Source organism: Panthera uncia (assembly GCF_023721935.1).
Source record: "Panthera uncia isolate 11264 chromosome B2 unlocalized genomic scaffold, Puncia_PCG_1.0 HiC_scaffold_24, whole genome shotgun sequence".
Classification (NCBI taxonomy): domain Eukaryota; kingdom Metazoa; phylum Chordata; class Mammalia; order Carnivora; family Felidae; genus Panthera; species Panthera uncia.
Window position 1 is genome coordinate 103,927,562 of NW_026057580.1, and position 14,451 is coordinate 103,942,012.

The 14,451-nt window shown below is 42.5% G+C and overlaps 1 protein-coding gene and 1 long non-coding RNA gene across 2 annotated transcripts in view; one reads left to right on the plus strand and one right to left on the minus strand.

Annotated features, from left to right (window-relative positions):
- Window positions 1-11,204, plus strand: part of PLEKHG1 (pleckstrin homology and RhoGEF domain containing G1) — a 98,210-nt gene extending 87,006 nt beyond the window's left edge. The window contains exons 14-15 of the mRNA XM_049653077.1: window positions 1,340-2,981; window positions 9,017-11,204. Of these exons, the coding sequence (XP_049509034.1) occupies window positions 1,340-2,981; window positions 9,017-10,080 (2,706 nt within the window). The 3' untranslated portion in view covers window positions 10,081-11,204. The remainder of the gene's footprint in view (window positions 1-1,339; window positions 2,982-9,016) is intronic.
- Window positions 1-14,451, minus strand: part of LOC125938041 (uncharacterized) — a 36,531-nt gene that overhangs the window by 11,354 nt on the left and 10,726 nt on the right. The window lies entirely within an intron of this gene.

Below are 14,451 nucleotides of genomic sequence, written 5' to 3' on the forward strand. Positions count from 1 at the left end.
TATATTATATATTAATCATGTATATATTTATATATATATTATATATATATATATTTGTGTGTGTGTGTGTCCATACATGTGCATATTCATTGGTTCCTAGTCCTCAAATGGTCCACGGTTTGATCACATGAAAAAAAGTGAGCACAAGATTAAATGACTAATGGGGTGGGTTTTTTTTAGCTTTTAATTTTTAACAGAAAAATAACATTCAGGATGAAATTTTTTTTCTTGCCTTCCCTACACTTCCCTTCCCTCCCTGATACACAGACAGGCAGGCAGGCAGACACATTGCTGAGAGGTTATTCCAAGAAAATATGTATCCCAGTTTCATGGACAAGTGATGAAAAATTCTTGCTCATTGGACCGTTCTCATTGGTTCTTATAGTGCTTCAATCAGAAAACACGTCCCTGGTACTAATCAGTTTGAACTGGTCTTAACCCTTGCAACTCTTTGAAGCTAGTCCTTCTACTACAGACAGCATCAGAGGCCCATCCACTCTCTGTCTGCACAATTGAGGTCCATCAAGAAAGGTTCCAAGTGATAAAAGACCCCATTGTGTTTTTTTATGAGACCTTGTTAACGTCACTCATATTTTACTTCCTAACAGGTATCTAAATATTACTTAATCAAATCTATTTTGAGAGAAAGTAAAAAGCTCACCAGCTCAAAAGTGGATTAAGTTACATTCCTGCAACAGAGTCTCTGCCTAGAATGTATAAAACAAGGCAATGCTGGTCAGGTGCAAGGCAGGTCTGCAGATTTCAGAGAAAGCCTCGAGCTGTGCCGTCAGGTTACTGACAGAGGCTTCTGGTACACCAGAAACCACAATAGGGTTCCTAGGAGTCAAGCCTCAAAGAGAAACCAGATACCATGGCCCTCGATACCCATGTACGTTCACGCATATAATGTTATTTGCCAAGTGCGTGTCGGAATTATTCGAAGCATCTAAGAGTTTTCTGTATTTTGCCGATTCCCTGCATTGGGGTAAGGGATTTGGAGTCAGACCTAGGTTTGCATCCCAGCCTTTCTACCAACTAGAGAGAGCCTGGATTTCCTTAGTGTGCGATTGGTACAATCACATCTAACCCGCAGAGTATGAGCATTACCTGTGGAGAACGTCTGCAAATGGCCTGGCCTGTTTCTAAGTGAATATCAGTTCCTGTCCTTTCTGCCCCTTTTTGCAAAACTCTGAAGTGCTTTTCCCCTCAGTGAAAATCAACTTTTACCGATCATTTGCTTTAAGAACCTTATAGTCCGGTGGGAGAGGCAATGTGTAAAACCAGGGCACTCTGTGTCTATGGCACTCCGGTTCAGTCAATATGTCTCTATCTGCCCCAGGTCTCCAGAGAGGAAGGGTCTCCCCCGCGGACCTCAACGGGACCATCTCCCGCACAGAGGAACAGTCAGCCGAGCACTTCTGCCATTATCAGCGTGCTTCGTGGGGGAGGAGCCATCAGAAACATCTGGACGGACCACCAGATCAGACAAGCCTTGTTTCCTAGCCGTCGGTCCCCTCAGGAGAATGAGGATGGTGAAGATGACTATCAGATGTTCGTGCCCTCTTTCTCCTCCTCGGATCTGAACTCTGCCAGACTGTGTGAAGACGGCACTTCCAGTCGCCCTTGCAGTTGGCACATGGGACAGATTGAATCCACAGAAGCCACCGGCTCTGGCCACCGGGTTGTCAGGCGGGCCAGTAGCGCTGGCGAGAGCAACACGTGTCCCCCCGAAATAAGAATTCGGGACGGTGGTGGCTCTCAGTATAGCCCCCGAAGGGAACTGCAGAGTGGCCCTAAAACAGAAGGGCAGGAAGGAATGACTCCCTTTGGGTCATCCGTAGAGTTGACTATTGATGACGTAGACCATGTCTATGACAACATAAGTTACGAGGACTTGAAACTGATGGTTGCCAAACGGGAAGAAGCCGAACCCACGCCCCCCAAAACAGCCAGGGACTCTGTCCGCCCCAAGAGCACCCCGGAGCTGGCCTTCTCAAAGAGGCAGGCTGACCACGAGAAGACCTCTCTGCACACGATGAGGGACGGAGCGCCAACTGGTCGCCAGGCATCGAACCAAAGCACACACGAACTCCAGATGGTTGAGGAGAACATCTATGACACCATAGGGCTCCCAGATCCCCCCTCACTGGACTTCAAATGCAGCAGCCTGAAGCGTCCCAAGAGGAGCACCTTCTTAGGTCTGGACGCCGACTTTGCATGCTGCGACAGTCTGAGGCCCTTCGTTTCCCAGGACAGCCTCCAGTTCAGTGAGGACGAAGCCCCTTACCACCAGGGCCCCTCTGATAATGATTATTTGAGTTTGCTCTATAACTCTTTCAGCTGTAACCTGTCCCTAGCCGATAAATCGATATCTGATAAACTGTCTGAAGAAGTGGACGAAATCTGGAATGACCTGGAAAATTACATCAAGAAAAATGAAGTCAAAGCTAGAGACCGGCTCCTGGCAGCATTTCCCGTCAGCACAGAGGACATGCCGGGCAGGCTGTACTCCGAGAGCACCCCCGAGCTGGGCAGAGAGGCGGCACGTTCCATGTCCACGCTGTCCCTCCCGGAGGGCCACGCTTTCCTCACGCCGCTGAAAGACAGCGGCAGACGTAGCCGGGCCAACTGCCCGTTTGAGGAAGACCTGATTTCTAAAGAAGACTCCTTTATGAGTCTCAACCGGCTGTCTCTGGCCAGTGAAACACCTCCCATGGAAAATCCCTACGACTTGGCCAACAGCGGTCTGTCCCAAACAGACTTGGAAACCCCTGACCCTGGGATGGATGCCACAGATAAGACAAGAAGCAGGGTTTTTATGATGGCCAGGCAGTACAGTCAGAAGATCAAGAAGGCAAATCAACTCTTAAAAGTGAGAAGCCCAGAGTTGGAGCAGCCACTGGCCGGCCAGCAACAGAAGTCCACGCACAAAGACCTGGCGGCCATCTTAGAAGAGAAGAAGCAAGGGGGCCCTGCCATCGGTACGTTCCTTCACACTGCTTTCCTTCCTTCTTGAAAGTAGGATGTGAGGGCAGCTTCCAGGTTCTAAATGTCCTTAAACCTTGAGAACATTGCCACTCAGACGTTCATTCTCTCAAATCGAGACCGCTGACTTACTAACAAACACTGGCGAGACCGTTGCTAATCTTTTCCCACTTTTGGCTCAGAGTCTCTTGGAGTAAGATTTGGTCTCGGAGGCTTTTGTTGTAGGTGTAACACTGTCACTGCAGTCTTGATGTTTTAAGACCCGTTCTCCACTCTGAAGTGTAAAAAATAGCAGTCAGTTGAACTTGTGGCATCACGTAAAGCCTTTCCCTGTGAATCAGTGTGCTGGGAATGAGCAGTGGCTCAAGTACGCTTTGAAGATTTGGAAGCCTATGGAATAGGGTTGTTCCAGAATCCCAACAGAAAATGCCCACTCATCCTCACAGGGGAAAAGGAGTCCTCTCTGCTCTCTTTAAGAGCTATTCACATTTTATACCTTAGTTGTTTCCCATGTATTTCTGTTACCAGTTTGTGTGTGTGTGTGTGTGTGTGTGTGTGTGTGTGTGTGTGTGTGTGTTTTAAATAGCTGCTATCATGCATTTAATACTATCTTACTTGGTATTCTCACATAGCTTCCAAAAAGTTTAATAACTTCAGTCAAGCCTCCTTTCTGGGGCAGAAATCTGGGATCTCAGGTACAATATTGGCAGGACTGGGGCTAAAGGTTTGACTTCTCTCTGTGTTATAAAGAAGTACATACACAAAACTCGACACTGATCCTGGTGGAAGGACACGTGTGTGAATGAGACACATGACTGTCATAGGAGGAGAAACCTGAGGGCATGCTGCTTCTCACCTCAGGAGCTTTTCACCTCTAGACCCAGAGAGATTTCTGGGGTTAGGCCCAGGAGTCTGCAGTTTAAAACAGTGTGGTCTTTTGATCCTATTTTAAGAATCCCTGCCCTAGATTTTTCTCACAAAGGACCACCTCAGTATCAAATGAGAGGAGACCTTTCTCCAATTAAAAGTAAAACCCAGATGGCTCAGTATCGAGGCACATTCAGGTAGTTAGCAGGATAGTGACACGGCTCATCTGGCCAGATTGGTGCCACTCACCCCCTTTCTTGGAGGTTGATTTCCTTCTCTTCGTGGAAACCAGAGAACGAGAAGGGGATCTCCAAAACCAAAATGAAGCCACAAGCTACATGACAAGGACGTATAGGGATTTTTTTTCAAGTTTGGGAGTATTTAAGAATTGTCTACAGCTTGCCTCTTTTTCTAGAACTAATCACACAGTGAAGTTTCCTAACAAATAGGGCAGTTAAGCCCTGGAATTGCTACCTGAAGGACTTTGCAGACTCTCTTGAGTCCTTCTTCTTCTTTTTAAATAAAATGAAGGTGAAAAGTAAATTTTGTATGAGTGTGAGAGACCAGATGGGCATATGTTTTTCCTCCTTGCAAGAATATGCTTGAATTAATATGGATCCCTTTTCCAATGCTAGCGTTGCTAAGCTGGTTTGTTGTTACACGTGGAAAAAAAGTGGGTTCCAGCCGCAGAAGGACTCTTTGGGGACAGAGATGGCATTGTAAACAGCAGTGTAATCACTGACCAAACCTGGGCTAAGAGAAATCCAGTTCCAAGGTTTCTGATGATGGTAGATTATACCAGCAGACTGTCCTTTAAAAAGTGGTAATCGCCTGAGCCAGGTTGTTTTGAACACGGACCATCTATTAACATGCAAAACTCAAAAATTGATAGAAGCGTGTCCTTCAGTGCTGTTTCATTAGGGCTTACAACTACTTTGAATAATCTTCTTTTTTACCCACCTTTTAAGTATGGACAGATTTTCCTTTTGGGGTTTTCTTTTGCTTCTTTTTTATTTTTGGTTTGTTCTCTTTTTGCTTTTACCTACTGATGTCTTCTTGGGATCCCATAGGATCTTTTCTCAGCTTTGCATCTGGGTCCTTTCTTGACATGGTGGGCTACTACCGACGTTCTCCCCAACCAAGAGGAGGAGATCGCTCCAAAGTCATCTTCTGAGAGCGGGGTCTCCCCTGCTGTCTGGCAGGAGCACGTCCCTAGGGCCTGCCATCTCTCAGACCTGAGGAATCTTCCATCCGGGTGGATCGAGACCACTTCCTGTGCCCACTAGGCTTTCAATCAGTTGACATGATGACTCCTTTTCTCTCTCTTGTTTATCTGGGCACAGGACGTCATAATCGAACGGACCGATTCTCCAGACTTCTTCGTATGGGCCTTGCCACTTTGCCAGGAGCTTGCTCTCGGTGTTGTACGGAAGGAGGAACGCCCTATTCACCTGCTGAAACTCTCGAGCACCTTTATTGAACTCTCTGGCGGGGGGTCTACAGGCCCCGGGTCAGATTTCTGCCTTTAAATCACCCAACCAGGTCTAGTTTACCCCGCTGTTTAGAGCCTATGATAGCATGCCGGCATTCTCGGTCAGTCAGACCTCCCTCCTGATAGTCTTTGAGGCCACGAAACCTTTGGGTTCCCTTTTTGTGTGATGTTTTACGTGGGAGAAGACTCCATATAGGTTTGAGGAATTTTCCTTTTTTTTGCATAAAGTAGAGAAGGCAAAATAACATTTTATGCTTTGGTCCACATCTCAAGCAGTATCAGAAACATTGACATTAATCGTCTGTCTTGAAAGCAATATATTTCATATTTTCTCGGTAAGGATCACTTCAAGCTTTCATCTGGAATCCTAAGAACACCACCATTGAAATGAACAAAAGAGAAGTAAACCAGGGACAGCCCTGGGTCGTCACATAATGATAATATACATGTTCCATAAAGTCTGTTAATGCCAGAACTAAGGATGATGGGGACCTCTGAACCAGCTGACCGATACTAAGGTTTTTAGACTAGAAGTGTCGTCTTGCACTGGCTATTTCCTATACATCTGGCTAAAGAAATCTATTTAATGACACCTGTTCCTTTGGAAGCAGTCTCTTATTCACATTGCCATCAAACAAGTTATAGACTCTCTTAGAATGCCAAGCTGAGACAAAACAGAACAAAAACTCCACAACTTAGATAGGCACAGTATATTGTCTACTTTTGAGATACTTTTTATTGCAAATCTATAAATGGTCGACTTTTTATTATCCAAAGGTAAACTGTGTGCATTATGAGTTGTCTATAGGAAGCATTTTAATCAAAGACTACTTTCCTGCTTCCTCTTTTTCTGCTATGCCCCTGATTTTCTAGGCTGCCTTTCTACTCTCTGGGGAATGGTCTTAGAAAAAACACATTCATTTTTTTTTAAAAAATTTTTAAGGTTTATTTTTGAGAGAGAGACAGAATGTGAGTGGAGGAGGGGCGGAGAGAGAGGGAGACACAGAACCAGAAGCAGGCTCCAGGCTCTGAGCTGTCAGCATAGAGCCCAACCCAGGGCTCGAACCCACAAACCACAAGATCATGACCTGAGCTGAAGTCGGACGTTTGACCGACTGAGCCAACCAGGCACCCTAAGCACCTCCATTTTTAACACAATGCTTGAAATAAAAGGTGGCAGTCCAAAAATTATCAGAATAATTAAGTAGTTTCCGAGACTGATTTCTATCCGAAATTATGCTTGGTGCTCTGTGAGGATTGTTCTCCAAGACTAAAAGCTCATAGACTAGCTGGAATAATAAACTAGACCACATAAAACAATTAGCAACACAAGATTGAGTGTATGCGTGTGTGCATGTCTATGCATGTGTGTGCAACCAATAGCTAAATATTATGGTCCACACTAATACAACACTTCAGTGAAAACAAATGGATCAGAAAATGATTCATGCAAGGGGTAGGGCTTATAGAGGGTCTTGAGAGGTAAATCAGATTTGATAAAGCAAAGGAAGAGAAGAGCATGTGATTAGGAAGAAAGAGGCATGAGAAATACTGTGGATATTTTGGGTAATACATGGTTTCAGATCATCTGGGCTACCATGTTCATACACAACTTTATGGTTAAACTTTGGTACTGAAATAGTTTAACCAAATGGTTTAATTAGCTCTCATTGCTTTCCCCGAAATTGTCACCTTATTGGAATCTTGTAAAAGTTCAGAGCCTTCCTGACTTAGCTGCGGGATCAGGTGCAGGGCTGTAATATAAATGGCAATGGTTTGGGCAGAACCATTTGACTTTCACTAACCAGTGACTTATGTCTAAAAGTTCAGTTGCCTTTGTTTGGGTTTCATAGTTAGTGAAACATTATAGATTTCAGAATGGCTAATGTGAGCACCTTGGTTCATGTAGATTTTCTTAAAGTGCTTTTTTGTTTTAATGTTTATTTCTGAGAGACAGAGAGAGAGGGAGACCGAGCATGAGTTGGGGAGGGGCAGAGAGAGAGGGAGACACAGAATCTGAAGCAGGCTCCAGGCTCTGAGCTGTCAGCACAGAGCCCGACGCGGGGCTTGAACTCACAAACCATGAGATCGTGACCTGAGCTGACTTCAGACGCTCAACCAGCTGAGCCCCCTAGGCGCCCCAATCAATACTTACAATCTCTTAAGGGGTTGCCAAATTTAATTGGCATTGAGAATCGTCATTATTCCATTTAAGGAATAATAACTCATGTTTTTGTTACTAGAAATTCTAAACTGATATTCTCTGTTCTTCCAAGGAATCTGGACTTGAAAACCTGAAGGATCTGAGTGTAGGGTCTGTACAAAGTTAAACAGATGATTTACCCTGATTTGGAGGACTAGGGAAGCAATTTGAGAAGCTCGCAATTAAAGGCACACAGACTAATTGCAACTTGTCTTCTGTTCTCATAGAAGATTGAGACAAAAGAAATGGCAGAAACTCAACTAAATATTTTATTTAAATTCAAGGGATAATTTGCTAACAATAGGCTACTAAAAATATCAAAAGCTTAAAGAAGAAGAAAATGTAATGTCACTTGCTGGCCATCTTATATGGGATAGATCCCTTTCATAAAGACTATGTAGATGTGTTCTGGGTAATTTATAGGATGCATGGAATTTTTTGATCCTAGGGTGGTCATGTGGATACCCGGATTGGGATGATGGAGGGGTGGGTAGCTCTTGAAATTGACATTCTCTTGGCTCAGTCTCTTAAAACATTCCTGGTCCAAGAGAATATTCTATCCGTATCTCGATTCTGTTAACATCTTTAGAAATATCTGTACTCAGAAGTGGAACAGAGAGGAGAATGGCCTCACAGCTTAATTTAACGTGGCAATAGCTTTTGTGGAAGTAACAGTCAAATCCTGTTCTGGCCAAATACTAGAGAATGTTACACTATCGATCCTATGCACAGATGGTTCATTCCCAATATCTCGGAAGCATAGACTTTAATGCCCAACTTCTTGGGGATGGGAAGGGAGATGTGGGTCAGTCAATACACATGGTTTTGAAATACTGGAAGGGAGGACCTCCTGAAGACACTGGTTTCCCAGACAGTGGCAGTGGACTGCCACCTGGAAATGGGAAGTACAGGAACAGCCACCAGGAGCGGCCTCTTGAAGGAGTCATTGTCTGGGACCAATCAAGACTAGGGAGAAGCCAGGGGTAGCCACTAGTGGATTGTGTCATATTCCTCTTAACGGCACTTGTGTTATTTTTCATTGACCAGGGTTTAAGTGCTGACCTTCTTGTTTTTATGATGCCCGTTTTTTAGCACTGACACCATTTCATGCTTGTAAAGAACACCAGAAATTTCCATCATAGATAGTGAACATGTGCAGACCTGAAGTAAACTCATCCAGAATGATATCAAATTAAATGAACCTTTAGGGGACATTTTTGGTGACATTTTTATTTTTTATGAAACTATGGATTATTAGCTCGCGTTGCTTAGTACTCAGTGATGACTCATCCTCACACTTAAAAGTCCTGTCTATTTAAAAGTTTTAAATATGTTTGTTAGCATGTTATGTATATAAATATAAATATATATATATATATATATATATATATATATATATATATACATTTTTAATCTTTGCATGTGGACATAACCCTATGTATGTTTATTGTTTCACATTTGCCTTCCAGGTGCCAGGATTGCCGAGTATTCCCAATTGTACGACCAGATTGTATTCAGAGAGACCCCCTTTAAGACCCAGAAGGACGGCTGGGCCAGCCCTCGAGAACCCTCCAACCCCACGTCTGCATCAGCTCCCCGGTCCCAACATGGCAGCGAAGATTGGCTTTTGCATTCAACCTATAGTAATGGAGAGTTAGTGCACTTCTGTCCCCAGCCAGAGCAAGACTTGAAGTCGAAACATCCCATTTTAGAGATCAACACAAAAAACATTCCAAGACAGTTGTCCACAGCTTGCTCTGTGCCTTCTCTTCAAACCTCCGACCCTCTGCTGGGCTCCTTCCAGAGACACAGTGTGATAGTCAGTCAGCCCAACAAAGAGAACTCTTACCAGGGCCACCTTTACAACTCTTTGGGTCGGAAAGGAATCAGTGCTAAATCTCAGCCTTATAATAGGTCCCAGTCATCTTCCTCAATCTTGATAAACAAGTCCGTGGACTCCATCAACTACCCTGGAGAAGTGGGAAAGAAACAGCTGCTGTCTTTGCACAAAAGTTCAAGGTGTGAGAGCCACCAGGATCTGCTGCCAGGTATGGCTGACTCGTGTCAACAGGGCACTGAAAAACGCTCCGATCTCACGCTCCAAGACTCACAGAAGGTTCTGGTCGTCAATAGAAATTTGCCCTTAAGTGCTCAAATAGCTACACAGAACTATTTTTCCAATTTCAAGGAGACTGAAGGAGACGAAGACGACTACGTGGAAATCAAGTCAGAAGAAGATGAGTCAGAGTTAGAGCTATCTCACGGTCGTAGGAAGAAGGCTGTCCCACAGATGACGGATGCTGACTTTACTGAGAAGACCCGTAGCAACAACACGTCTTACTCTGTGAACAGTCCGTGCTCTCCCAAAGAGCCAATGGGCGACCCACTTGGGATTTCACCATACCTGACGTCCTACGACGATTCGGACAAACTGAATGACTATCTTTGGAGGGGGCCGTCTCCCAATCAGCAAAACATCGTCCAGTCGCTGAGGGAAAAATTTCAATGTCTCAGTTCCAGCAGCTTTGCCTAAGTTTCTCAGTAGAAGCTGCGCAAACCAATGTCGTGTGAGGCTCACAGATTACAGATACTGAGAGGTGTTTTCTATGTACCAGATTAAAAACGATTTTGTAATAACCAGAAGTGTAAACCATACTTTCTTTTCCAGCACAACTTTTGGAAACGGCTGACAAGCCAGCCGGAATCGTACTGTATAGCCAGTGTCTTCTCTGATGCTGTGTCGTGTCTCCTGTAAGTCGATCTTACTTGAAAATTTTTAGGCTTTTTTTTTTTTTTTTAACCTGATGGCCGTGATACGTTCTCCCATATCCTGACAATAGTGTCCAGACTTTAACAAATGCCATAATCCTCTCCTATTATCCAGAACCCACAAATAGTTTTATTCTAGGACCCAAAGGCAGCAAGGAGGCTTTTCCGCATGTTTGCGAAAGAGGGGAAACGAAAGCTGTTTAAAGGATTACGTGAATCACATCCGGCATTTGGGTTTCATTTGCGACAAGACCCTAGCAAAACTTAAGCTAGAGATCTCTCATTGGAGGATGAATCTCCGGTGCCCGTTTCACTCTGTATCCGTGATTTCTCTATCAGGGTCACGCTAGTGTAGAAATTGGGTACCTATCGTGCACCAGAAGGTAGCAAGACCAATTTTGTATAAGCCAAAATCCTTACCTCTTGTTCCTGGACGAGGTCTGGAGAATGTGCTCGCTCTTATGTTTATTTTTGATGGCTGGAGTAAAAGGAATGCCTTCCTCAAGTGCTTAAAGAAAACTCCAAGCAAGAAAATAGAAAAGATGGTTATCTCCTCATATTACAGTTAAAGAGGGGGCGGAAATAGAACCCTGCATGCTATTTCTTTGTGCATATCTCTACTCAACACAAAGCAAGCCAGGAGCTAAAACACAACAACACACGTTAGCGTCACCCTTTGCACAGCAATTTTTCCTTTGTACTTTCCTGAGTTTCGTATTCAACCAAATGACCTCATCCCAGCCTTGAGGATTTCGTTGACCACGATGAAATGTGTTTTTTAAACTAAGCGTAACGCGAGGGCCTCTTTTCGTTGTTTGAGAGCAAAGAATCTTTGGCTGCTAAGCTGTGACTAAAAACCTCTTTTCATTGTCATTATGGTCTTCGAGTAGCCGCTCACTGTGATATCACGGACCAACATACCACTTCATGGAAGGAAACTGCAAAAAACCAGACCTTGAGAGTAAAAAACAAAACCGAAGAAGCACAAGAGAGAAGCGAAGGCAGATCTATGGGTCCTTTATAACAATGTTGTATTTTATTGAAGATTCTGGTCAATGCAAGAAGAGTGTGTTCTTAAACTGTGGCCTTTTAAGGCTCCCTTTAAGCAGTTTTACGTTCTGTGATCCCTTCCCCACCTGCTCGGTTTTTTATTTTGAAAACTATATGTGTAGGAAAGGGGGTGTGGGCCTTTTATCCGAAGGTAAGCAACGATACTGATTTCCATCAATGACATCTCACCATAATTCTTTCCCTCTTCTTGAGTCCTGTGCCTCGTTTTCTTAACCACGAAACATCAGACGTGACCATCCTTATTTTACAAGCAGGTACCGAAAGACCTTCGTTTTTCCTTTGAAATAACCGAAAAGAACCCAAGTTTCTTCCTTCTCTATATTCTTTCTTCTTAGAGCTTGTCAAACAAAGTCCCTGTTGGATAGCATGGTTCTAGAGACATTCCTTCTTTCACTGCCTTTCTTTATACTTGATAGGAGTTTTCAGGACTAAGCAGTGTCAGAAAAGACAAGCCCTGCAAGGAAGCATGTTCTCAGACTTGCCAGAAGGGCTTGTTAGTGTGCTTGCAAAACAAAGTTATCTGATTCTTCTTGTCCTAGAATGTAGTTTCCTATTTTTGCTGTTTAGTGTGTATGACCCCCAATTCTATATTGTCCATATTACCGCGGCGTCTTACTCTCAGAAGCTATGAACCCTTCACATCAGTGTTCTCGTCGCATGGCTTCGATGTCACCTGGCTGCACCAAGGTGGATGTCGTGCTGTATAAAATGTCTGTGTCATTGTCTTTAGGTTCTAGGATAAACCTTTACCTTTTAGATGTCTTCTGTCAGCCAGGATGCAGATTTTGAGAGCTGTGTGTATATATAATCATGTTCATATTTTTCCTCAAAGTTACCAATTAAATGCTTCCGTTTAAGATAGTTTCTTTTGGACGTGGGGTAGGATTGTACATAACTGGGGGGAAAGTTATACGTACTTAAAATTATGTCAAGTTCTTACTGGGTCTCTGTACTGAACGTTCAGGTTTGTTTGTTTTTTTTTAAGTTCACTTTTTACCTAGTCTTTGTGCAAAAAAAAAAAAAAAGCATCTAGGAAAACATAGTTTAAATATTGTATATAAGATAAAGTTAGTAATGCTCATTATTTAATAAAGTTTGTAAAGTACAAGGTAAATTATAGTGTGAAATAGTGTGTTTATTCGAGAAAGGTCAAGATTTTTCCAAACAACGTTTAGTTGTAATACTTTTTTTGTCTTGCCTTTATGAGCCATGCAGAAAATGGGTCACGGTGAATGACGATATGCCATGTTTCAGTGACAGGACATTTTCTGTATCTTTGGGTTACTTTTATTATTTTGTTCATGTTTATTGTTGAGAGAGAGAGACAGAGTGCAAGAGGAGTAGGGACAGAGACTGCAAGGGAGACACAGAATCTGAAACAGGCTCCAGGCTCTGAGCTGTCAACACAGAGCCAACACAGGACTCGAACTCCGGAACAGCGAGATCATGACCTGAGCCGAAGTCGGACGCATAACCGACTGAGCCACCCAGGCGCCCCTGGATTACTTTTAAAATATTGAATTTAGTGTCTGGGATAGTATGTGTTTTCTTGACAGGTGGGTGAGTTAGATGAAATCAAAAGATTATCTTTTTTTTTTTTTTTTTTTTTTTACTTTGTAGTAACAAGATATTTTTTTAACTATTTCATTATTGAATCAAAAATCAATGTAAAACTTTGGGGACACAAATTAAGGGTTTTGGGGGGATATAACTTGCCTTTTTTTTTTGATAGACAAAATTTTACAGAGAACAGAAGCATGTTAATATAAATTGGTAAACATAGACCATTTTGAAAGCAATTTTAGTTCCCAATATAAGCATAAACCCTACTCTGGCATAATGAAAATATATGTTGCCTAAGTTTCTTTATACAGAGGAGAATAACTTGAAATTTTCTTTAGAGTGTTTTAAAGTGGGGAATTTCTAAACTTCACACTGAGGATTTATGAGGTTGGTTTTTTTTTTTTTTTCCTCTTTTTAGAGGATTTATGAGGTTTATAGCTTATTCCTCTGCATCAAGTCTGGAAGTAGATGGGGTTTTCTAACAGTCATGAAAGTTCCATTTCGAGAAGCAAATGATGGTAGAAAGACCATTCCCTGTGTAAATTACATACATAAATTAAATCCTTAGGGGAAAGGAAGAAAAATCTTAAATATCAGGCTTGCAATGAACTAGAAACACAGCTGTTAAACATGAATATTAACATTTATTTTCTTTTGTTCAAAAAAAAAATCCAAAAAACATTTTTTTAATCTCTGTTTTGAGAAGCAAATGTTAATACTTTAAGAACTCTCCCATCCTCTACATTATATAACTTCCTCTCTCTAGACAGTGCTAAGGGATTGGAATAAAAGAAACAGCTTCAACCCTTTTGCAAGTTTACATGTCTTTAACTTAAACCTTGTCCTATGGATAAGATATGGAGCTTTCTTAAGCATGCTTTTTCAATGTTTTTGTTTGTTTGTTTGTTTAAAAAAAAGTATGGAAACATAAGCATTCTCTCACATTTAGCTTCTCATATTTTTCTTTCCTTACAAGTGATTTAGAGCGTGTAATACCAAGACAATATGGAATTACGCTGCGTTGAAAAGGTTACTGAGTGCAAAATATGATTGCACAATCAATCCATATAATCGTAAATGAACATTCGGAATGTGTATAGCATATTTGAAAACAACTCTTTTATAGGAGATGTTTCTTCTTGGAAGTTTCTTTTTGAAAGAATATTCTTTTAAAAAAATGTTTATTTCCTTATTTTTAAGAGAGACGGTGCGCATGTGGGAGGAGTAGACAGCAAGGGAGAGAGAGGATCCCAGGCAGGCTCTACGTTGTCAGGGCAGAGCCCGACGAGGGACTCAAACTCACTAACCATGACATGACCTGCATCAAAATCAAAAGTCAGATGCTTAACCGATGGCGCCACTGAGGCGCCCCTGGAAGAATATGCTAAAATTTAGCATGTGACTCATTGGACCCCTTGGGATGGATGTTTTCACCAGCTCTGTACAGTGCCTGACAATTCGCAGGTGTTCCATAAATATTTAATGATTGAATAGATGGGGT